At 43.0% G+C, this 25,617-nt stretch overlaps 1 protein-coding gene across 4 annotated transcripts in view; it reads right to left on the reverse strand.

Annotated features, from left to right (window-relative positions):
• Positions 1-25,617, reverse strand: part of Msh3 (mutS homolog 3) — a 171,909-nt gene that overhangs the window by 58,851 nt on the left and 87,441 nt on the right. For all 4 annotated transcript variants that reach the window (XM_076552056.1, XM_006980483.4, XM_006980482.4 and 1 more), the window contains 3 exons: positions 22,741-22,825; positions 21,199-21,308; positions 6,227-6,359 (listed from right to left, as the gene is read on the reverse strand). In XM_076552056.1, coding sequence (XP_076408171.1) covers positions 6,227-6,359; positions 21,199-21,308; positions 22,741-22,825 — 328 coding nt within the window. The remainder of the gene's footprint in view (positions 1-6,226; positions 6,360-21,198; positions 21,309-22,740; positions 22,826-25,617) is intronic.

Consider the following 25,617-nt stretch of genomic DNA (forward strand, 5'->3'; position numbering starts at 1 on the left):
GGTTTTATAGGACAGTTTTAGTTGGGCAAGAAAGCATTAAGGAAAAAGAAACTGTTGTGGGCAAGAGGTCCAGAACATCCATACAGTTTCCATTTCCCCAGAGGGCGTGGGTTCCACAAAGTTCGTTCCTTGGTATCCCAAATGACTCCATCTTTGGGCCATGTTAACAGTTGTGAACCCCCAAGTTTGATAACCATCAAAAAAATAAACTAAAACTACAAGGCATCATTTGTCATTTGTTCAAATGTCCAAGATGTAAAACAGACATCTTTCTCTACTATTAGTAGAAGCAATCTTTTTGAAGATCATATAGGTATAGCCTCACAGCTATTAATAAGGTTCTTAGAGCATGAATAAACACCCTTGGAAAGCCAGGCCTCTAGACTGAACTTCTTAATAGGAAAGAAATTATTATTCTCTTTCTCCTGAGACATACAAAGGACAGGTCATTTGTGAAGTATTTACCACAGTCATTATCAGCCTATTTTGCACAAAACTAGGGATCAATTTAATAACTAAACAAAAAGCAACCAAGTTAAAAAGTCTACCTGTATTAGATCTTGGAAGCATGTAGGTACAAAAAGAAATAAACTAAAGGAAAAAAGTTAATAAAAACTGAGTATCTTTTGGTTAAGGCAATTATGGTTCAAAGAACAGGCCACAGGCACAAGACACAGCACCTAAGGGTCAGAGCCTAAGGTCCATGTGTAACGTGAGGCTTGGGCTCAGTTCGGCCTGGCTAGGAAACTATTTACATACAAGACTGTGCAAGCTCTCTTTTCTCAACATTCGTGAAACATCCTTATTCTTAAATGTATTTACCAACTTTAGCATCTAACATGGGTTCCTGTGACACGATTTTCTAAGATTTGACTTGGACGTTTTAATATAAAAAGAAATATTTATTTTATTGCACATTAATTATCATTGCCACCATAAAGCACCTCAATAAAAATTCTACAACCACAGGGCCTAGGCTGCCCCACAGAACTAGGACGCAGGATGTCACTCATCACTGGTGCGGACAGCAGAAGCTTACAGTAATGTAGGAAGAAGAAAAAATTAAACTAAAGGGCCAGGAAGAAAAACCTGAGCAACCACTGCTTACAAAAAAACAAAAACAAAACTAAACTAAGGAATGTCATGCATTGACGGTGGGGACAAGAGCCAGCTAAGAAAAACGTGGTGGAAGCGTTCAGACTTGAGCCAATCTTGAGCCGCAATCCAGTGAAACACCCAGAGCAGCACCAAGGAACAGCTTCCGAGTGAGTCACAAGTTCTTCCAGTAAAATACAATCAGAGATTCCAAGGCGGAAGGCATCCTCGTGCTGCACATTGATTACTTTCACATGAATGTGATTATAACTTTTTCTCCAGTTCGGAAACTTGCAGAGCTACGCAGAGCTTATGAGAGGTAAACAGCTAAGAGAGAGAAGTTGAAAGACTGGCAGTGAGACGGCCTAGAAATCACCACAGCTCGGCAGGATGTGGCCACCTCCAGCTATGGACGCTTTGACCTTGCTTTTCTGATTAACAGCTCAAACAAAAATCTGTTCTGCTCTTATTTTCTCTTGAGAGAAAAAGAGAAAAAAAAAAATCTCTGACATTTGTCAAGGAATCCTTTCAAACAGTGAAGGCAAAGTGCCTGCCTGGAGATCAGCTGACTGGAGAGGGTAATAGCATTGACCGCCAGGCATTGGGCCAAGGATACAAACTAACACATGGTTTTGTACCTCTCTGCACCACCAAAGACCCAGCACAGAATTTTCCAGTATCAACATGGCGTCTATCACTGCCAGCCAGCAGAATGGCAGCCGCACAGTACACAGTGTTAAAATTGACTCCACTGAGCACAATCAACTCAGGATCTTCTTCCCCAGGATCTGCATTACCAAATCCAGCTTGTATTTTGTTTCTAATTTAACTGCAGCACAGGGAACAATTACGTAAGTCCTCTTGGGTACCACAAATATCCTCAAAGGCAGTACTTATCATTCTGGCACAATTTCCCAAGGAAGACAAGTCTTAAAAAGTAAACATTAATGAAAATTGGTCAGACTAAACTTTGGACATATAAAATTCGTTCTACCATGGATTAAACAGGTAATTTGTATTTGGCAGAAAGGTAACATATAAATGAAGTTTGCTTGTGAAGAGTCAACCAGAAAAAAAAAACTGCAATGGCAATTGAGAAAACCACATCAAACATGGGAGCACTAAAGGACACAGCAACTAAAACTCAGTCAGGATGCTGGACTGAAGCACAAATTCTGTCACGTTAGTAAGCTACTAGCCCTCTGTGGTGGTTTCAATAGAAATGGCCCCCACAGGCTCATAGGCAATGGCACTATTAGGAAGTGTGGCCTTGTTGGAGGAAGTGTGTCACAGGAGGCAGGCTTTGAAGTTTCAGATGCTCAATCCAGGCCCAGTGTCTCCCTCTCTCTTCCTGCTGCCTTTGGGTCCAGATATAGAACTCACAGCTACTTTTCCAGCACCATGTCTGCCTGTGTGCCTCCATGCTTTCCACCATGATAACAATGGACTAAACCTCTGGACTGTAAGCCAACCCTAATTAAATGTTTTCCTTATAAGAGTTGCTGTGGCCATGGTCTCTTTACAGCAATAGAAACCCTAACTAAGATACCCTCTTTCAGCAACATTGCATTAGACAACATTATGCAATTGTAGCATGACTACACAGCACATTATGCATCATTTCCTAGCAGTAAGAACATGCTACCGCAGCCCTCTCCTCTCAAGGCTCAGGGTCATTACAGAACAGGAGGCAAAAAGTCTGTCAGAGCCAGACGTGGGAGGTGACCACACTGAAACTGTGTTTTCCAGACATGACAGGACAGTTGTACAGAGAAACTCACTAAAGAACTACGAGCCCAAAGCCCAAGGTGGGCTAAGCAGCCCTGGACAAGAATGTTGATTCACTACTGACATCTGCAGGCTGCTGGCATCCAGGAAGCTACTGTTAGAGAAGAAAACCTTGTAGCCTCCTAAACTAAGGGAGCGCCAATACTGCCTGGAGGCCTCTAGGATCAGGAAAGTCCTGACAAGGGAGCACAAGATGGAGTGGTCTCCAAAATGGATGTTCCCCTTAGGGGACAGTGGCAGGGATTCCTTAGTTTCCACTAAGAGGATATTGCAATTCTTAAATTAACATCTATGCACCAAACACAGGGACGCCCAAGGTCGTAAAAGAAACACTACTACAGGTTAAATCATATATTGACCTTCACACGGTTGATAATGGATAACTTCAATTCTCCATTTTCACCAAAGGACAAGTTGCCAGACAAAAACTAAACAGAGCCATGCTGGAGTTAACTGATGCCATAATCCAAATAGACCTAATAGATATTTACAGAACATTTCACCCAAACACAAAAGAATATACATACCTTCTGGGACACAGAGCAAGTCTCAAAAGATAAAAGAAAATTGAAATAACACCCTGCATCCTACCTGGTCACCATGGATTAAAGCTGGATTTCAACAAAAACAGAAACAACAGAAAGCTTACAAACTTATGGAAATGAAACAACTCACTATTTAATGGAAAATGGGTAAAGAGAGAAATTAAGTAAGAAATTAAAAACTTTCTAGAACTGAATGAAAACACAACATACCCAAACTTATGGGACACAATGAAGGTGCTTAAGAGGCAAGTTCACAGCACTAAATATTTCCATTTAAAAAAAGTGGAGAGATCTCATATTAGTAACTTAATATCATACCTGAAAGCTCTAGAACAAAAAGAAGAAATAACACCCCCAAAGGATTAGCCAGCAAGAAACAATCAAAGTCTTGGCTGAAATAAATAAAATAGAAACAAACAAATAACAACAACAAAACAATAAAAAGAATCAATGAAACAAAGGGTTGGTTCTCTAATAAAATAATAAGATTGACAAACCCTTAGCCAAATTTAACTAAAAGGTGGATAGAGAAGACACAAATTAAAAAATTAGAGATGAAAAGGGGACATAACAACAGACACTAATGAAATCCAGGACATACTTTAAAAACCAGTACCCCACCAAACTGGAAAATCTAAAACAAATGAGTAATTTTCTTGATATATACCAACTACTAAAGTTAAAGCAATAATAGAGAAGCATTTTAAATAAACCCCTAGTGAAACAGAAGTAGTCATTAAAAGTCTCTCAATCAAAAAAAAAGCCCATGATCAGATGGTTTTAGAGCAAAATTCTACCAGACTTTCAAAGAAAAGTTAACGACAATACTCTTCAAATTATTCTACAGACTAGAAACAGAAGGAACATTGCCAAGTTCAGTTTATGAGGCCACAGTCACCCTAATACCCAAACCATATAAAGATTCAACAAACAAAGAACATTACAGAGAAATTTCCCTCATGAACATAGGGATATGTTCATACTCAAAATATTCAAAACAATACTCACAAACCAAATCCAAGAATTCATCAAAAAGATCATCCACCACAATCAAGTAGGCTTTATTCCAGAGATGCAGGGATGGCTCAATACATGAAAATAAGTAAATGTAACCCACCATATACATAAAGCTAAAGAAAAATATCATGTGATCTTCCTAGTAGATGTCAAAAAAGCCTTTGATAAAATTCAACACCCCTTCATGATCACAGTCCTGGAGACATTAGGGATGCAAAAGTCGTACCTCAACACGATAAAGGATATTTACACCAAGGCCACAGCAAACATCAGCCTAAATGGATAGAAACACAAAGCATTTCCACTAAAATCAGGTACAAACAAGGTTGTCCACTCTCCATATCTAATCAATACAGAACTTGAACTTTAGCTGGAGCCATAAGACAACTGAAGGAGATCAAGGAGATACATACTGGAAAGGAAAAAGATCCATATTAGATGAGTGAGAGGATCCAACAGGGAGTTAAGGGGAAAAGGGGAGGTAAGGGACAGTATATGAGAAGGGACAGCTAAAACTAAGGCCATTTGAGGAGTTGTATGAAAGCCTAATAAAGTAGAAGCTTCTTAAAATATATACATGTATGAAGGTGCTCTAAATTAAATCATCAAATATTGGGGGAAGCAGAGTCCCATTTGGCTGTCTCTTATCACCAAATGAAGTTTCCAGCACTGGAAATGCATTATATTCTCAGCCAAAGTGATCCCATGGACATACCCAAACAACCCAGGAAGTTGCCAAAGCTACTGTAGGTTGCTTTCCATACACTGATGATAAGGCCCTATTGCTGAAGACAACACCTACAAACTCATTGAACACGGAGAAGTCAAGGTGGTGCCTGCCCAGAGCCTTCACCCACAGGGTACTGGAACATACTCTGGATACTACCAAAACAGAAGGGTAAACACCAAGACAGCTACAAACCCTTTGGTTTATAATAGTTACCTCCCTGCTAGATACACTGGTACAACTCTGGCATAAAGCTTTTGAGAGTTACCAACCAATACCTGATTTGAATTACGACTCACTCCACAAGATGGAAGCCATACCCAACTCTGCTTGGGTGACCAAGAATCTGAGACTAGATAGGCCAGCTACCTAGAGGAAAACCAAATGCTACTGTTCTATTAAAGAAAAGTAGCAATAAAATGACTCTTAACACCATTCTGCTGTACTCATAGATTCATGCCTTGCTCAGCCGTCACCAGAGAAGCTTCCTCCTGCAGCAGATGGGAACAAACTCAGAGACCCGCAGCCAGGCATTATGCAGAGTGAGAGAGCTCAGAATACTCAGTCTGAAAAGGGTGTCTCCATCAGATCCCTCCTCTCACGGCTCAGAGAACTCGTGAAGGGGAGGTAGAAACGTGTGTCACTAATACTCTCACACATCCTACACCAACATCTTTTCCCTTTGTTTAGGTCAAAGAAGGTTTTAATAAATTAAAAATTAAGGCTTCTCTTTTTCAAAGTCACAGGTCAACGTAAGTTTCTCATTTTGACCATGATCTGCACTTGGAAGATAAAACACAGCATCTTGCATTTTAATAGGACTTCTGCATATGTTGCTGGAGTCTCGGAAAGTGAGAATACTTTTTATGAATGCCAACACTGGAACACCTTAACTTGTACAATGAGAGTTTCTGAGGCTACAGATGTTTCTCATGCTACTCACAAGCACTGACGAGAACCCCACACGATCGTCCTTCAGGACCTAGCATTCTTCTATTGAGGAACACCATGAATCTCGGGGGGTGGGGGGGAGGGGGTGAGTTTTACCACTTACTTTCTTGTGATAGATGCTACCGAGTCCTCTCTCGACGTCGGGTAATTTCCGCAGATGGTTTTCTATCTGCTCAAACACACTGGACTCTGAGTGGAGGACATCAGCTATGGCATCAAGTCGGCCATTTATGTCCCTGGGAGAACAGAAGAACAGCAACGAACACATGTCAGCAATTCAGAGTATAGGCGCTGCCCGCGTTAATGCCTAGGACTATGCCACGGTCACTAGTCTGAGGAGGAGGCTTTCATTCTAGTCTCCTCTGCCTCCTTCTATCATTTGGCTCAGCACATAGGTACCATACAAGGAAAGTCACTAGCTAAGTGTGATGGAGATGGTTCATGAGGCAAATGTACAGATATACTTCCCAATCTCCTCTAGGATTAGGCATGACCATAGATTCAAGTTCTACTCCTTGAAATGAGGATAGGAATGATGTATGTCACCTCTATGCCCTGGCTGATAAAAAATAAAATAACCTGTGTAAGCTTTCACAATACTCTCTCTGCTATAAGCCATATGGTGACTCTGTCTGCCTGGGTTCATGACTAGAGCAGAACAGCCTCTGCTCCCACATCCACTACCAAGTAAATGTCTCGTGTAGTTAAACCACTGAGATTTGGGATACGTTTGCTATAATAGGCCTGTCTTGAGCAATAAGATGACTTGGTGATGGTAGTGGTGTTGAATGGGTATGTGTTGGCAGAAATAGCCTAATTAAGATGGGGCAGTAGCAATAAAAAGTGAGGAGACCGTGATGGCAGAAGACACAGGAAACTAGTGTTGCAGGACTTCATCAATGGTGACATACCCTGAGTGATGTAAGTCCCTGGGGGAGATGTGTGAAGGTCTTGTCAACTTAAAATGGAGACCTGACGGACTAAATGTACCCTCAGTGAACTGTGGCCCACTGAATCCCTACTGACCAAAGGCCTACACTGGATATAAAGGCCACCGGTGATCCTGAAGACCGTGGTAAGTGTGTATGTCTTATGGATACAGACCCTCAGTGAAATTTAAATGAATAAACCAGTGGATAAAAGAATGAAATGTTTTAGTGCAAACAGAAGCATCAGACATTAAGTAAACATGGTGGGAGACTAGAGATAGATGGTCAGTATTTAAGAGTACTTGTTGATCTTGTAGAAGATCTGGGTTCTGCTCCCAGCACCCATATGCAGGTTCACAACCATTCCTAACTTCAGTCCCAGGTGGGCGTGCTGTGGGATGGTCTTTCTGTCTGCTGTGAATATGTGTTGCTACCATTGGTTAATAAAGAAGCTGCTTTGGCCTATGGTAAGACAGGTTATAGCCAGACAGGAAATCCAAGCAAAGATAGAGGGAGAAGAAAGGTGGAGTCAGAGCAGACACCATCCAGCCACCCAAGGAATAAGATGCTGAGACCAGTAAAGCTGCGGGCATGTGGCAAAATATAGATTGATAGAAATGAGTTCATTCAAGATGTCAGAGCTAACTAGCAATAAGCCTGAGCCATAGACCAAACAGTGTGTAATTAATATTAAGCCTCTGAGTGATTATTTCATAAAAACAGCTGCTGCCCGGGAAGGATCGAGAAACTTCGGTCTACATGAGGGTCTCTGCAACCAAGGCCAGCAGAGTGTCAATCCACATGAGGCAAGAAGGAAGTCTGGTTCAACACAACTCAATAGCCACTATTGGTTCAAACTTCAAGAGTCTGACACCAGGCAGTTTAATTTTAGGTATATTTAAGTGCAGTAAATATGGAAAAAATTTCCTGGTGATAATTAACTCAGTCACGTGTGTACAATAAAGCTGAAGCATGACTGTATCAAAACTCTTTGTAAAGTACATATGTCCTCTCATAAAGATGTGTTCTACAGAGAGACCACGTGTGACATCTTAAGGGTGTGGGGAAGGATCTGGTGTGGTCTCAGTCACACAGACAGTGCAAAGATCACCAGGCTACAAACCACCTCTGTTCTTGTTTGTAAAATACACGTGACAACTCCCACAAAAGTGGGTTCTACAGACTAACAGAAAAAAAAAAAAAGCTCAATGTAAGGGTCTGGAGAGGATGACTGAGATAAACATAGGAGTCCGGGGGAGCCAGATGTAGAGCCAGATACTGCTAGCCATACAGATAGCACAGAGGGTATTAACCACATCCATTCCCAGTTTTCTGGGTGGAAAACAGGTTGTATATCTCTTTCTTTAAAGAGACAATCCAGCATTTTCAACATTCCTGGTTTTCCTAGCGCTTATCTGTGGCCCCTACAATCCAATCCCAAGGAATCTGATGCCTCCCTTTGACCTCCGCAGGTGCCAGGCACACATGTGATGCACATATATACATGCAAGAAAGACACTAATATACATAAAATAAAATAAATCTAATAATAATGAGTAAACAGGTTGGTCTATGCTGCTGTCCCACGCACTGATGTGAAGGGCACACCTGATACCAGGATCCCACCTGGAGGAGTTTGTAGTTAGTGTAATGTTACTTCCCTTATCTCTGCACTCACCCTGTGCATCATGCCTTTCCATGATACAGCACCACTACACTAACACCCCCACAGCCTCAGGATCACAGTATATTACAGGATGCTCAATAAACACTTGCTTATTTCAAATCAACTGGATCCCCAAAGCTACATACAAAGTGAATCAAAATGAACAGAAAAAAAATTAAGCTGCTTTGCATAGGACTGTTGTGATAAAATAAATCAATGTTTTACTCTAACATTTACCCAAAATGCTACATAAATATGAAGTTTTGCTTCAATAACTCATCCCCGCAAAAATGAAAGATGACACCAGTTGGATTAGATGGGGGCTGATGCTACAGACGGGTTGAGGACAGATAAAAGAATGCCATCTGGGAATTTTTAGACAACCCACACAGATAGCTACTATCTTGAAATTAAAGGTTTTTTGAATACAGAAAGATAAGACCAAATGACTCAAATAAAAATCTAAGCCAGCTTTATGAATTCTATCAGAAAAAAAAATTTAATAGGCATAAGACCATAAATTCCTTAAGAGACTAGAAATATTATACTACATTGGTTTCAACCTGCAAAACCATAAAACAAGCAGCTTTTGGTCTAGCCTGGTATCAGCACCAGCAGAAGCATGATGCTCGCTATGAATCATTTTGGTATGAACCTAGCCTGTTCCAGCTCAGAGCTCAAGAATTTGGGATCAGAAGGAAAGTGACTTGAATCTTATCCAGGGTCTGCCATTTATTATTTATCCCTGGTTTCTCCAGCTGTAAGATGTGAGTAGCAATGGACCTAACTTTTAGTGTTATTGCAAGAATTCAATCAATAAGTCAAGTATTTAGGGCAGTGTCTGCAACACAATAACCAGTCACTAAGCACTAACTGAGGCTGTCCTCAGCTCTATACATTAGATAACACAAAGACTAGCATGTGGGGAAGCATGGTGGCTCGTACCTTTAATCCCAGCATTTGGGAGGCAGAGGCACGTGGATCTCTGAGCTTGAGGCCAGCCTGATCTGGACAGGGTTCTAGGACAGCCAGGGAAACACAGAAATCTTGTCTCAAAAACCCAAGTGGGGAACAAAACCAAAACCAAACAAAATGAATAGCATGTAAAAGGAAGAAACCGCATCCAAAAAGGAAATTTGGAAATAGCTATAGGCAGACCTTAAGAAACACCCATGAAAGCGGATATTTCCTGTAAAGTTGGTAAACAAGAAGAGCCAGACCTGGAGTCTTCGGCACTGAGAATGGCAGGTAGCAGTGATCTGTGTGCTGAGATTGGTGGCGTTGCATTGAGAAAACATGTTGCTACTAATTAGAGGTGCCTATGTGGGCAGGGAGATAGCTAAAGGGTGTACAGTATTGCTTAGCACAAATTAGTCAACACTGGGTAGCAATAATTCCATTTTTATCTTCTGTATGCAGATTAAAATGCCAATGACAAAGAATGGCTTCAAAGTTTTTAAAAATAAAACAATTCACATAATTTGGAGCGCTCTCTCTCTCTCTCTCTCTCTCTCTCTCTCTCTCTCTCTCTCTCTCTCTTTTTTAATTAGAAGTAGTTACAAGACATTCCAAAAAATTATAATAAAGCAGTATGAGAGCCATGGGAATCATTATGTTAGTTCAGCCAACGGGAGAGGTCAGGTGCATGTGACCAGCAACGGGAGGCAGCGCTGTAAAAGAGATCACGATGAAGACGTCTTAGTCTTCCTTCTGTCGTTGTGACAAAAAACCTGACAAAAGCAATATGGGGAGAAAACATTATCTGGCACACAATTCCAGGTGACAGTCCAGCAGTGTGTGGGAGTCAAGACGACTGGAACTGGAATCAGCTCGTCACATCCTAGCCAAAAGCTGCAAGAACAAAGGCATGCGTGCTTCTGCCCAGCTCTCTTCCTCCAATCTTATAACCTAGGGAATGGTGCTACCCGGGGTGGCCATAGGTTTTCCCACTCAGTAAGATAGTGCCCCACAGACATGCCCACAGAGCAACCTAACCTTGACAAGCGCTCACCGAGATCACCTCTTCCCAGGTGATTCTACATTATGTAAAGTTGACAACTGAAACTAACCACAAACAATATTATCCCAAGATGCCCACATTTGTGCCCCATTGGTTGCTCAATATTATACAACCTGAACCAAGGAAAAGGTGCCTGCATCATTTCATTCCAGATGCCAAAGAAAATTGGACTTGGAGTCCTGTAAATGATAGATTCCTCATTAGCAACCAAAGGCCAAAGAACTATGCTTGGTGCCGCTGAACGCCTTCACACCTGGAGATGAGCTGGTTGATAATGTTAGTTAGCATCACTCAACATAGTGTAACAGAGCTGCTACTACTGATGATGGAGCTGGAACCTACCGATTACTGCCTGTGAAGCTGTCCCTGCAATTTAAATATGTGGGTCCTTGGGGAAAACAAGAGGTGAAACACAAACTCATGGTTGGGGCATTTGCTTTGGTTGTTACTGCTTGTTTCTCACTAAAAGGTTTGCTTTAAGTCTGGATGATCAAAATTAGAACACTGAACTTAGATACAAATGTCCTAGTCACGTGATATGGCTAAGGTGAGTATTTAAATAGCCTTCTTGGGGGCGGAGAAAAAACTCAGTAGTTACATGCATTTGTGTTTCTTTCAGAGAACCTAGAATCGATTCCCAGCATCCTCATGGCTCACAACCATGCATAACTTCAGTTTCAGATGGTCTGATGCTCTCTTCAATCTCCAAGGGCACCAGGCACTCACATGGTACACACACACACACACACACACACACACACACACACACACACACACACGTAAAAGAAATAAATCTTTAAAAACAAATAGCCTTCTACAAGAAGCAAGAAGTCCTTTTCTAGGATTTAAGTATTATTACACTGACCTACTTAGCTTTGTCTTTCACACACCCCACTCAGTCACCTAACGAATAATCTTAGAGTACCTGGAAAGTAACAACACAGAAGGTAGGAGGTGTCACAGCTGCAAGTGTTAAATATATACTTTTCAACCCTTTTCCATAAAGGGTTGGGGAGGAGGTGAAAAAAGTTTAATTAACAATGATATGATAAAAATTCACCGGGCGGTGGTGGCGCACGCCTTTAATCCCAGCACTCGGGAGGCTGAGGCAGGCGGATCTCTGTGAGTTCGAGGCCAGCCTGGTCGCCAAAGCGAGTTCCAGGAAAGGCGCAAAGCTACACAGAGAAACCCTGTCTCAAAAAACCAAAAAAAAAAAAAAAAAAAAAATGAAATTATACATGTGTTACGATCCAGGTACAATGGAACACACCAAGGTGCATCTAGTTTTAGGAGTCAGTTTTGAAAAAGAAATAGAATGATGACCATTGTTTTTAACCTCTCCCCAACCTTCTCCATGTTCATCTCATTTGTTGTTGTTTGTAAATAGAATTCCTTTCAGGGGTCAGGGAGGACTTCCTGGGGATACCATTTTTCTAGATGAAGAACTATAAACAAATGACTGGGGGAAATGTGGGAGCAGGCCAGAGCAGCACTGTGGCCTAAAAGCAGTGCAGGCCACACAGCAGCCGTGACGCTAAATCGAGAACCCAGGCTGGTGGGCGAGACAGTGGCTGAGGGTCAGTTAGAAAGCTGCTTCAGAACCCAGGCAAGCCACAGGGAGGGACTGAACCTAAGGTCATAGCTATAGGAATGGAGAGAAGCAGGCAGTGTCAACAGACAGCATTTTCACAATAAAACACATAGAGAAGCTTTGTCATAATTAAGTCACAAACCAGGAAATCCTCCTCCGACACTATGAGGATAAACACCCTGAAAATCCCCACTAGCAAAAGCATAGGGCTGAAGACAGATCTAGAGAGCCACGAGACAGAAAACATGACCTCTATATCCTCCTTGTTCTGCCTTCTCTGGTCAGGAAACACTGCCTGAGACCCAGGTCACAAGGGCGCTGAGCCTGGATAACAAAGCAGAGGTGGACCCTAGGTTCCTGGGCCTGGCCTGCCAGTGGGGCTGGTTAATCCTCATGCCCTGCAGGGGCAGACACTAGCTTCAGTCCCTAAGCTCACACTTGTCTTGACAGCAATTGTCACATTGTCCCTGACTCACCTCCAAAGGTCAGAGAACACAGGTGTGAGGTCAGGAGCAGTCAATCACAGCTCTCAGGTATGCACCCCCAACATGTATGAGACTAATTGATCCCACTGGGTTTAGTAACCAACCATGAGCCCCGTGAGAGTGGTGTTGGCATGGAGTGTGGGAAACCATGGCGTAGTAACAGGGCCTCGGGTAATGTCAACTTCCAGTAGTTCTAGAGAGTTAAAAGAGGCACTTAGTTTTCTTAATACAAATTCGATATTAAGGGGAAGGAAATACGTAACATTCTATTACCTCGTCATTTAAGCCAGGGTAATAAATTAGAAACACAGCCATTAATACTCCAGACATATGGGTTTGCCAAAATAAGAGCCATTTAATTATTCAAGAGAATTAACCACCATGAAAATGTACTCTCGGCTTTACAAAAACCACATGGAAATGTAGCCAAGGAGCCAATCCTAACAGTTTCCACTCCTTTCATTTTTAGTTTAAGTATAGCATAAACTTAGCATACTTAGTCCTCACACAGCTTTCTAAACTTGACTTTGAATTGTGAACGCATTCTTCACTTTCTAGATGTACAGAGCCGTTCAGTGTATAAAGGCAGTTGTATTTAGCTCAAAGTCTCTGTTACGTGCATTCCCTCTCCTTGCTGGTAGATTACCCCTTTCCACACAGGATTAGAAACTCCTTGAGACCTGGAACAACACTTAGTCACTGGCACTGGACAACACAAATGACTAACCATCTCATCCCACTGCAGGAAAGGACAGGGAATAATGGGTACAGACTGGTCACACTTGCTTGTTCATTTGGCAAAGCAAACGGTCTTCAGGATACAGAATATAGTAATAACCGGGGTTATGCGATGGGACCTGGGCAAGTCGGGGCAGTGACAAGAGGCAAATATTTCATCCCATTTTTTTTTAAAGATTTATTCCTTTATTATGTATACAGTGTTCTGTCTGCATGTACGCCGGCAGGGCAGAAGAGGGCACCAGATCTCATTACAGGTGGTTGTGAGCCACCACGTGGTTGCTGGAAATTGAACTCAGGACCTCTGGAAGAGCAGCCAGTGCTCTTAACTGCTGAGCCATCTCTCCAGCCCTTTTTGCTATTTTTAAACTTCAATTTAGGAGAAGATTCAAAGCTTTAAGGTAATTTCTTAACATGTACTATGGAGTTGAAACAATAGGGGCTGGTGGAAGCCCTCTCTGGCAGTGGACTGCCGGGTGGTCAGCACATGTTCCTTTTTCTCCTTGACAAACAAGCAGCGTGTCAGCTCTCCATGCAGAGAGGTGACTATCAGAAAGCACTCTGGCCAGTGAGGTGGGAACACATGGCCCCTTCTCCCCCACCCACCCACCCCTTATCTTAACGGCACTGTCCAGGGTGACCTGGGAAGTCAGATGGCATTCCTAAACAGCTGTGTGATCACGATTCTATCTGCTCCAATTCAGAAAGACCACAGATTTTTTTTCTTTAATGTATGGAAAGACCTTGAATTTTTTTATGTAATGAATTAATAAATGCATAACTTTCACTCAGTTAGAACCACTAAATTTGGGGGTCCTTTTGTTAGGGGCTGCCTTCTCTAACCAACATATTACTTTTAGTGCTAAAAGATAAGTTAACATGCACTTAGTCAACAGGAACGAGACACTGAACCTCCTAAGTTCTCAGGCCTTACTCTAGCTTAGCTCATTCATAAAAGAGGACATTTTGTCCACCCATACAGCCAGCACCCGGTAGTTAGTGATGATACCTGAACGATGATCTGGAAAGGGGCGACCAGGACACTATCTATCCATCAGTACAGGTTGCAGTTCTCCTAATATCCTTGACTGTAGCTTCAAGTAAAAGAAACAAGAAGTATGGGATCCAGAATGGACCTAGACAGATCCCACAAGGGATGGCCTGAACTCGCAGCCTCCTTTCTGCCAGCCTCGGAGGCTGCAGGTGGGACAATTTATGACTGTTGTCATAGCTGTCCAAAACGAGGAACTGAATGGAGTCCTTCTATACAGACGGGCTTTCACTGGATTACTGATTGTGCCAAGGGTGCAGCAGCAGCACGATTTTTAAATTTTTGCAATTTTTTTTTGTTTCGCTTTTACAAAATAAAAAAAAAATGCATGGAAAACTTTTCATTTCTCCTTTCATAAAGAACATGAATGACCAAAAATGCTGGCATGGAGTATAAACTGGTACAGCCACTTTAGAAATAAGTCTAGAGGTTCTTAAAAAACTAGAAATAAAACTTCCATATGACCCAGTTGTACCAATTCTGGCAACACTCAAAAGACAGTCCATCACACCACACAGTGTTGGAGTCCACCGAGGTTTCTTAGTAGCTTTACCCTGCAGGACTGCATAAGAGGATGATTAGACCACGGGTCTGAGTACCAGGTGTTACACTTGCCTGTATCTAGCAAGGGAGACATCTTTTGCCCCATCCCTTAGCATTGTTATAAAAAGCCCTTTTGAATAAAGTTCTGGGCTGGTGGGTTTTGACCCAGGCCCTCCCAAGGCTATCCTGTGTCTTTCCTCTCATTGTCTAGGTATCTCTTTCTAGCTAATATTTCTCACTTCTCCCTACTCAAGAGTACCCCGGGTTAGAAAAGTGGGGGCTAGTCCCCCACAACACAGATACCAGCACATCATGTTCACTGCTGCTGTATTCACAACAGTAAGGGAATACAAGCAGCCCGATGACCAGACATGAAAACGTGGTTCACACATACAATACTTTGATCTAGCCACATAGGAAAATGAAACTACGCAATTTGTATGTAAATAGATGAAACTGCAAAAATTGTGCTGCCCGAGGTACCTGGACCCAGGACAAACACAGCAAGCTCTCTCCAATATGGAGGCTAGCTTTAGTTCTGTTTGTTTAACATGGAGAACTGAGCACCTACCTATGGAAACAGGAAACTGGGGGAAGGGACAGTAGAATATAGATAAAAATAAAGTTTAAAGGGAGAAAACTGGGCAGGTGGAAAGTTTAAGGGGACTGGAGGAACAAAGGGGAACATGGGAAAGGATTAATCCAAATAAAGGATTATAAAAAGGTAGTATAGAAAGAAACCAACCATCTTGAATCGAAATAAAAACACAAAAGAGAGACTAAAGGTAGTTACCCTGCTCCTAGAAGCAATGGGTTAAAAAACAAAACTCCCTGTCCTAGATGTGGTCCCTGTCCGTCGGAGCCAGTTAAGAGAGGAGGCCAGGGGCCCCAAAACAACCACAGCCTCTTGTCAGTACTCTTAATCACTGACCAGAATGAGAAGAAAAGACCCCATTGCTGAGGGCACTGGTTGCCAGATACAGAGCAATCAAGCTGGAACCAAGCTGGAAAGTAACTCCCTCCTAGACAGCATTCACAGTCCTGGCAGGTCCTATGCACACTGCTGCGGAGCGGGGTGGGGACACCAACTGTCCTATCCAGCTGGGAAGCCTACAGACCACAGAAGCAAAGTGTCGGCAGGAAGTATCCACCTGTGCAACAGTGGATGGCTGCTGTGAGAGAAAGCAGCTGCTGCTCTCCAGCTGGATCTGCGAGGGCCACGCCTCAATGGAGGACCTTTTCATCTTACATTGCTAGGTAACCGTCCTTCGTGACGGAATTCAGAGCAGGTACTTAAGGCAAGAACTGATATAGAAGCCATGGAAGAGTGCTGCTGACTGGCTTGCTCGCCACAGTTTGCTCAGCAGTGTTTTATAGCTCCCAAGACCACCATCCTCGGGGAGGCATCACCCACCATGAGCAAGGCTCTCCCATATCAGCATCTGCCTCACAGGCTTGTCCACAGGCCAATCTAGTGAGGGTGTTTTCTCAACTGAGTTCCCTCGTTCAAAATGACTCTGGCTTGTGTCAAGCTGACATAAAACCAGCCAGCACAGGACATGCCTGGGAAGGTCACAAAACACTTTTCACAATGTATCCATTACTGACACATGACCACATGTGAACCACCATGTGACCCATGTCCTCTTTCCTATTTCTACCTTCCTGGAAGTGACCACTGCCGCAATACCAATAAACATCCTTTCTGCTTTAGGTTTCATATTTTACACTCCTGTCTGAGCCCCTGAAGATATCACAGTTGTAAGACTTAAGTAAGTGACAGCATTTTCACACTGTTTTTTGAGATCCATCCATGCACATCTATGTAGATTTAGATCATTCATTTTAACTGGTATATAATAGAACGATATAGAACTAGACAATTTACTTTGTTGTTGTGCTTCTGCATTTTTACCAGAGAAATGAGCACAGATGTCTTCTGACCATGACGCTCACACTAAAGCAGCATTCTGATCCTTTGTAAATAGTATTTCATTTGATCTTCATAGGAGGTAGGTATGAGGTAGGCATGGTTAATTCTTATGTTACAGGGAAAGAAACTGAGGCATAGAAAAGGTGACAACATGTTCAAAGTGACAAAACTTAAGGAAATCGGAACTTGAGCTTAAGTCTCACAGCACTGTGCTTTTAAACACTGACCTACCTACGTGCCTGGCCAGATGGCCTTGGATTATTAACCAGTCTTCGTTTTCCTCATCTATTAAAAAGAAGGATCGATCGATCGACTTACTCTGAGGATGGTTGGAAATCAATAGATAACCTGGATCAGGCACGCAGCAGTGAGATGGGCTGCCACCCCACCGCTTCTCTCTCCTGGTCTTTCTGAGAACCCAAAGTGCAGAGCTCTTCCAACAGTACTTGCCCTGCCTGTCCGCACAGACCACAGCTCCTCAGTCCACTCCACTCGGAAGCTTTTCTTCTCTGTAGTCTTACACTAGGATTTCAAATGTTAAAAGAAAAAAGACCTCTGTTTCTTTCTATGCACAGAAACTTCCTCTGCTTTAAAAATTATGTAAAAATATTTCTCTTTCATCCTTAAAATCAATCCAATCCTTTTCATAAATATCTCACCTAAAGAGCTACAAGGATGTTTTTCAAAGAGAAGATGGGTAGTGATTTTTCAGAGAAATGCACTGGAGATATAAAAAGTACAAGAATTATACAATTTACAAAATTCTGGGGTTCCTTACAATCTTACTTCAGATATCAAATCTGTATACAAAATATTTAAATGATGGCTACATCCAATCTACTTATGCCAAATGGAGGGAAAATTTGAAATGTACAGCCTGTTTGTTATTGGTTGAATTGTATGCTCCCTCCAAGAGAGAGAGATTTTGAAATCTTAGCTCTCAGACTTTTACATGGAAACAGGGCTCATGCAGCTGTAAACAGCTGTGATGAGGTCATCTTATTTAACAGGACACCAGAAGAGATGCACACCAGCTGCACACCCTTAGACTGTGAAGGTAGTGATCAAGATGATGCAGTCCAAAACCAAGAGAAGAAGAGTCCCAGCAAACTAGGAAAGAGGATGGGACTAACGCTCTCGGCCCTCAGAGAATCAACTCACCCCACTGACACCTTCATCTTTGGCTTCTAGCCTAGAAATCATGAGACGATACATCACCATGACCAAAATCATCAAGTGCATGGTACTCTGTCACAGGAGCCCCAGAAAACTTATAAACCATCTTTACCACCATTGTGGAGTTCAGATTGTATAAATAGAACCTCAAATAGCTTCCAAATGTTGCTGAGGAAAAAAAAAAAAACAAAAAACTCAGATGTCCTCCGAGGTGCGAGGAGTCAGACCTTTCACATACATTTAGAAGCAGACACTGCTTTCTTTATCAGAGCAGCCTGGCTTTTCTAGATGGTTGAGAGAGTTAGTAACTTCCACCATGATTCCACAGGACTTGACAGGAAGCAAGATGCTGCAACACCGTCTTACGTACAGCATTTCCATTCCTGGCTAAACAAATATTCCAACAAAAGAGAAAAAGTTTCTCCCAGCAAATTTTTAACATTAAAGCTGGGTGGTGGTGGCGGCGGCGGCGGCGGCGGCGGCGGCGGCGGCAGCGGCGGCAGCTCACGCCTTTAATTCCAGCACTTGGGGGGAGGGGCGCTCACTGGGCAGCATAGGAACAGATGGAGCTCTGGGGCAGCCAGATCTCTGGGGCATTCAGACAGCCTATCTGAGATGACCAGGAGTTAAATGTCTGCTGAGGAAAGGTCTCTGGCCTCCACAGACACACACACACACACACACACACACACACACACACACACACACACACACACTTGTTAATACACACACTAAAAGAAAAGAATGGAAGGAGAGAAGGGAGAGGAGCAAAAGAAGAAAGAAAATGAGTGACCTTAGGGCTGGTGAGACAGCTCAGCGGTGAAGGCATTTGCTGCCAAGCTGGATGACTTGTGTTCCGTTCCCAGAAGCCTAATGGTGGAAGCCGAGAACTGACTCCTCAAGTTATCTTCTGACTTCTACATTCAAGCAAGTAGCACACACATAGACACATACCCAAATTAAACAAATGTAAAAATGAATTAGATAAATAAAAATTTAAACTTAAAAACCATCAGGTATAGTACGGGACACCTTCTTTTGGCCTTTCTAGAAAAGGAGGATCCCAGAGGAAACCGAATTCAAGCCCCAAAGAGTAGCAAACATGGTCTATTGACTTTATCTCAAATTAACTCCTGTGAAACATACACACAAAAACAAAACAAAGCTAGAAATAAACATGTTTAATGTACAGGAAAAAGTCTCTAGCAAGCCTGTTCCCACCAGGGTGAGAACCATGGCGTGTCAGTGGTTTTCCACCAGCCATGGCGAATACCCTACCTCCTTGTCCACAGCGAAGCAACACAAAGCTACCTCCTCTCCTCTGTAGGACTTTGAGATTCATCTGAACACGACTATAAAGAAGAGACCCACGTGGTGTTTCCCCTTTGTCTCACAAGTTCCCCACGTCTTGCGGACGTTAGAACAGCTCGGTGATCTGAAGTGACCGGGTTGTCATCGGTAACATCTTAGAACGTATCATGATGTGACTGAAGACAGTGGCTACCTGCTCATCCTCAGGTAGAATGGAGCTAAGGATACCGAGGTTTAAAAGAGGCAGAGCAGGAGATTGGAGAAAGAGGTGGCTCGGGAGATGAGAGCCCTTGATGCCCTGAGAGGGGACCTGAATTCAGTTTCCACCACCCGTAACAGCCAGCTCACAAGTGCCCAAAGGATTGTATGCCCTTTTCTGGCCTCTGTGGGCACCTGTACACACACACACACACACACACACACACACACACACACACACATAAATAAATAAATAAATAAATCAATAAATAAAATTTTAAAGATTACAGAGAGAATCGCAAGGCGCATAAAGGCCCTCAGCAGACACCTGCTATCGGGTAGAGAGCTCAGTGGGGGGTAGAATTACCGCTTTCCCCAGGACAGCAGCACTGAGGCCCCCCGAGGATCGGCTCACTTAGCAAACACAGCACACAGCCAGCTCTGCTGTTCCACCACAACTCAGGGTGTGCTCAGTCATACTGCGTGAGGGTCAGGACGAGGGCCGAGGCCTGCTCAGGCTCTAGGGTCACTGCAGGGTTACAGCTGGCCATTACTGTTATGGGCCATGAGACACCAAGCAGGGTTTTGAGGCTTTCAAGGTCTGTTCCTTCAAGTCAAGGACCCAGGTAGAGAGGGGTTTTGAGTATGGAATACTGACACATAATAAGAGCCCAATAACTACAAAGCATCCACTCAGTAAAAATTAACTGAACACCTCCGTGGGCCACACACAGTTCCAAGGAGTTCCCACATTTACCTTCGTATCCGTCATCTGGGAACCTAAGAACTCTAGCTCCCAGCCAGAACACAGATCCCAATTGATCCCAAAATGTGGGGCTAGACCCAAGCATTGCAATGAAGATCCCAGAACATTCTGACGTGCAGACACTGGACAGCCGGCGGAGGAACTGGTCTCAAGTACCTTCCCAGAAGGACCTTCACATCGGCTACCACAGCAACAAAACTGTCCTTCTTCAGCTCAGGCCCTCAACACTGCTCCACGATGGTGAGAGCCTTATCAGCAATGCCATGTAGTCCTCTCCACAACAAGGCCAGCTCTGACCACAGCCAGTCAGCTCTCCTTAGCTAGCGCCTTCGAAGTCTCACCTTCGACGTCCTCCACAGAAGGCACTGGCCGTTTCTCCCCCTTCCCTCAGTACACCCCCACACTGCTGCTGCCAAACCAACCAGATTATCCCCAACAACACCCCTAGCTTCCGATCCGCGAGCAGGCTTGCTCTTGACTGCTGTGGGGGATGGGGTTGGCTCTCAGTACTATTAGACAGTCCGCTGTCAGTTTTAAAATATGATTCTTGTACATTTAAGACTGTGATGTTATTAGCCAATGGTCACTTTCGTTTCAAAGAAGCTAATATACTTTCAGTTTCACAGTTTTTTATTCACAGTTTAAACACCCACACCAATTCCTCTCACCTTAATTTAAGCAGTGGCCGGGTCACCCACTTCTTTAACTGCCTCCTCCCAAATGAGGTCTTAGTGTGGTCTAAAACCCAGAGCAGACTTCCTTTGGTCTTCATATCAGTCTGAAAGAGATCAGAAAACAAGTTCTATTAATGAGACAATTAGAGATTACAATATGTGCAGTATTCTATTTGTGTCGCTGTTGATGTGCTCTAGTTAGTCCACATCCTAATGGTGTTCAGCGGAGTCACTGAACAGCGGGCTTCTGCATGCCAGGCAACTGTCCTACCACCAAGCATCCTCAGCCCTGATTTTAAACATGGCACATGCCCAGCATAACATGCTCCTCCTAAGAAGTGCTCATTTAATGTGCGGGGAAGGAAGAGGCACCCATTCACACAAGGGAAAGCATTGATAGATCCCACATACACAAAGGAGTGTGCAGCCTTGGTTAACCGTCAATAAACTACCCTGAAGCCTCTGCTGATGAGGCCACAGCAGGCTGCAGAGGTAAAGAGTGGACAGTAGTTCTCAGTCTCTGTGTCCACTAGACCCCACATCCCGACCTGGACGGTGACAGGTGACTCTGCCTTGGGAACTGGATTTGAGAAGTGACTCTCGTAGGTCTGCTTGCGATGTGACAGGAACAAGGAGAAATGAGGGCCATGTCCACAGGCTCTGTGGGGAACTCCTCCAGCCACAGAACAAGCTTTCATCCTGCTTCCTGTTTCCTATCAAGGGCTGGTGGGAAGAGCTAGGGAGAGCCACCTAGAGCAGGATTCAGGGGTCACAGCACCTCCATTACAGAAGGACAGACAGACAAAAATGTTCCTCAATAAAAAAGAGCTGGACTACACGGGACAGATGAGAAGATGAGGAAACAAGATTCAAGAAAACAAACCAGTATTTACATGGATGCAGTGATGAGTATTTGGACAGGCTTGAAAACACTTCATATAGAAGACTCTACTCCTTCACCGAGTAATCTAGAATTTACCTGGAATTACACTTTGTTTCTTTGAGATTTTGTTACAACACTGGCTTATATTCCAGTTTTCCCAGTAAGAATTTAAAAGTGAATAATAGCAGCAATCTAAATGTTTCCATTGTGGTCTTAAATTATTGATAAAGGGCAAGTAAGTAGTAATGAGAGCTTGTGAGATGGGATCCCATGCATTTCACAAGTCAAGCTGAGCATCACAGTAACTTGTCTCATATGCAAATAATGAAACAAGAGTGCAGGCATTACCAAGAAGTTAAATGTGTGTAGGAAAAACACTTATCAACTGGATGAAGACAAACCCTTCATATTAATCTTCAAAGACAACACCCATTCTAAGAAATATTTGCTGTAGAAACATCAGAATGCAATGTCCTTCAATTACTAAAAACAACAGCCTGTCGTCTGCCCACCCCAAGTGGTACCACCGTCAGAAGTAACACCAGGTGACAGACAGGCTGCACTCTTAAAACAGGCTGCTCCCTCACTCCAATCTTTCCTTCTTTGCTTACTACAAGTCAGTTTTAGTCAACTAGCCTTTGCGTCATCCTGACCTGATTCTGCAGGATTTCCAGATTCCTCAACGTTGTTCCGTTAATTCTCATGAATTCCATTCCACTTGACAGCTGTTTAAAATGCCTGAAAAAGACGAAATGTAACAAGCCCACAGGTGAGCACAGACATTTTAATTAGGAACTAGAAACAATGCAGGGATACTCGACAAAAATCAGCATTTTCATTGGAAATCAACCCAAAAGGAACAAGACGAGAGGCTGCAGGACCCTGTCTTCACTGACGTCACCGCTGTGACACTGAGAACACAGAAAGGCAGGAAAGGGGACAAAGTTGCAAGTGTGGTCCCATCTCCAAGAACAGAAACAAGTAGATTTTATCACTCGCGGAGGACATGGTGGTTTCTTCACGCAAAACTATGCAATTAACTACATAAGTCAACACACCTAAGACCTCCCTTATTCTCCAGCATGAGAATATCTTAGTAAAAATTTTAAAATGTTTCTTCCTCTATAATTAACAATACATATTAATGCGGCCAATGCTTAGTGAGTGTAAAACAGAAAAGTAGCAAAAGCGATTTCTTTAAACACAGTTAAAGGATTCGTACACCCCTTATGTTCCTGCAACTCCCAGAAAAATTTATTAATTTCAAATTAGCCTTGATAACTGATTTTAAAACACATATACAATTCTAATTCACACAAAAAAGTATTAATCAACACATTACTAATACAGTAACTCAATTTTCCTTACCAGCTAATCCAACAGCGTTAGAGAGAACTAGTGATTGGCGGCTTGCTTTGGTTGTTTTTTGTATCAATTTCACTATGTAGCTCAACCTAGACTTGAATTCGTGATCCTCCTGCCTCTGCCACCCAAGCACTGTGACTACAAACATATGCCACCACGCCTTACTACTAATGGCTTACTTTCAAGGGGAGAAACGTCACGTCGAGTCATTAAAGTCATAGAGGGAATGTGTTTGTGTTTACACCACATCCTAAGAGCACGTCTGAGGGTAAGGAGATTTAAGTAACTCCAATTTCCATCCACCTATAGAAACAAGCCCTCTCCCAGGAATGCAGAGAATGTACAATCAGAGCCCAAGCTGGTAGTGCTCATGAAAGGACCTCTTTGCTTCTAGAAGATTCCTCCAACCAAGGCCAAGGGCCCTGGAAAAGAAAAATAACTTACCACATCCTAGGAGCAAGTTACCTATGGGAAGTTTACTCTGCCTTTCAAAGAGAACTCGTTAATGGTCAGAGGGTGACAACCCTGAAACTGACTGACAGCACACATATGTGGCCTTTCCTCCCACCTCAGAGCTGTTAACTTTCTTAAAATACTGTAATTTGGACTGCAACTGCACCATCCTTAATGGACACGAGCTCCCTGGAGGCAAGGATTCCCAGTTTGAGCCCACACATCTTCTGCTACCACAGACAGGGAACCATAGCTGCTTAGTGACTGTGCCCCACCTTCCTAAAGAAAACTGCTTTAGGCTTGTTTTCCCTGAGTCATAAAGCCCCAGAAATGTCTGTGAAGCCCCCAAGCACAGTTATAAACTATAAAATATCATTTACAGGAAGAATCAATTAGGCAGTGTTTGACTGTATAGCTAACAGGTGTTCATGCAAATTCAGTCAAAGATCCAAATCAGGAGGGCTGGCAGCCTGACTCTGCCATGGCATCTAACAGCTAACAGTATAGAAATGGAGGCAGCTGTGATGGTTCCTGCTCCTGACAGGCTAAACTAACCACATCTGAGCACTGATCAGTTAACACGTGGGTACCCTAGTCAGACACAGATCCTAAACAGGTACTTAGTTACTGCTCTAGTCATGTGGATTGCTATAACGAAATACCTTAGGCTTGGCAATCTGTAAACAAGAGAAATTTACTGCTCACAGTTCTGGGGCCTGGAAGTTAAAGACCAAGGAGCCAACAAATCTCGAGTCTGCAAAGGTCTGTTCCTCACAGACAGTGTGGCTAGGGGTCCATGGGCCTCTTTTATTAAAGCACTAAATGGCCTCTTCGCCTCCTGAGAGCATCACCTGTCAATGGCACCACATACAGAAGGAAGAGATTGGTAATTCGAATCTGGGGGGTTATGGAGTTGGCATGAGACAGACAGACTCTGAAAGAAGCTATAATGCAGCATCTTCGGTGGCTCCATCACTCAACACAAAGAACGAGAAATAAATTTGGACTGGTGGATAAAAAATCCAAATGAAAATGTATAGATGATTCAAAAATATTCCTCAGTTGCCCACACCCTCACATGCTCAATGTAATAATCCCATGAGCTCAAGGTCTATACCCGGAGAGATGATGTCTGAAGCTTAGGAGTCTAGAAGCATCCTCTGGTCCACCAACTATCCTGATTCTAACAGTGAAATGCTGCTCCTACCATCTGACATACAAAGGAACCACTTAAGTAAAATGTTGTCAGAAGACAAAAAAAGTAAAAGAACTTGAAATCTGGAGAACTTTCTGAGTGCCTACCTGCCAACAAATCTCTACAAATGTGGCTGAATTTGGTCTGGACAAGGGATCAGGAAGGAGGCTTGGAAACTGCATCTGCATATAACTGCTGGATGCTTTCAGTACCAACAATATGAAAAAAGAAACCAGGAGATGAACCACCAAATTGGCTGTGTTAGTTCACAATGCTTTAAACACAGTAGTGATGAGGTTATTATACATGTAATTGTGTTTGATTGGCTGGCCATGAGCCTTGTGTCACTGTTTTTCTTTTTGTTCTAACAAGAAATCTAAATTCCAAACTGGATACAGTAAAGAGGTGATTCATTAAGCTGACAGCTCCACTGACGTAAATAAGTTATCAACCAGTAGGCAATCCTCAACCATTGAGGACTTCTCAAATTTGGGGGTAAGAACTCTAGAGTGGAGCT

This window comes from Peromyscus maniculatus, chromosome 15 (assembly GCF_049852395.1).
Source record: "Peromyscus maniculatus bairdii isolate BWxNUB_F1_BW_parent chromosome 15, HU_Pman_BW_mat_3.1, whole genome shotgun sequence".
In the NCBI taxonomy this organism is placed as follows: Eukaryota; Metazoa; Chordata; class Mammalia; order Rodentia; family Cricetidae; genus Peromyscus; species Peromyscus maniculatus.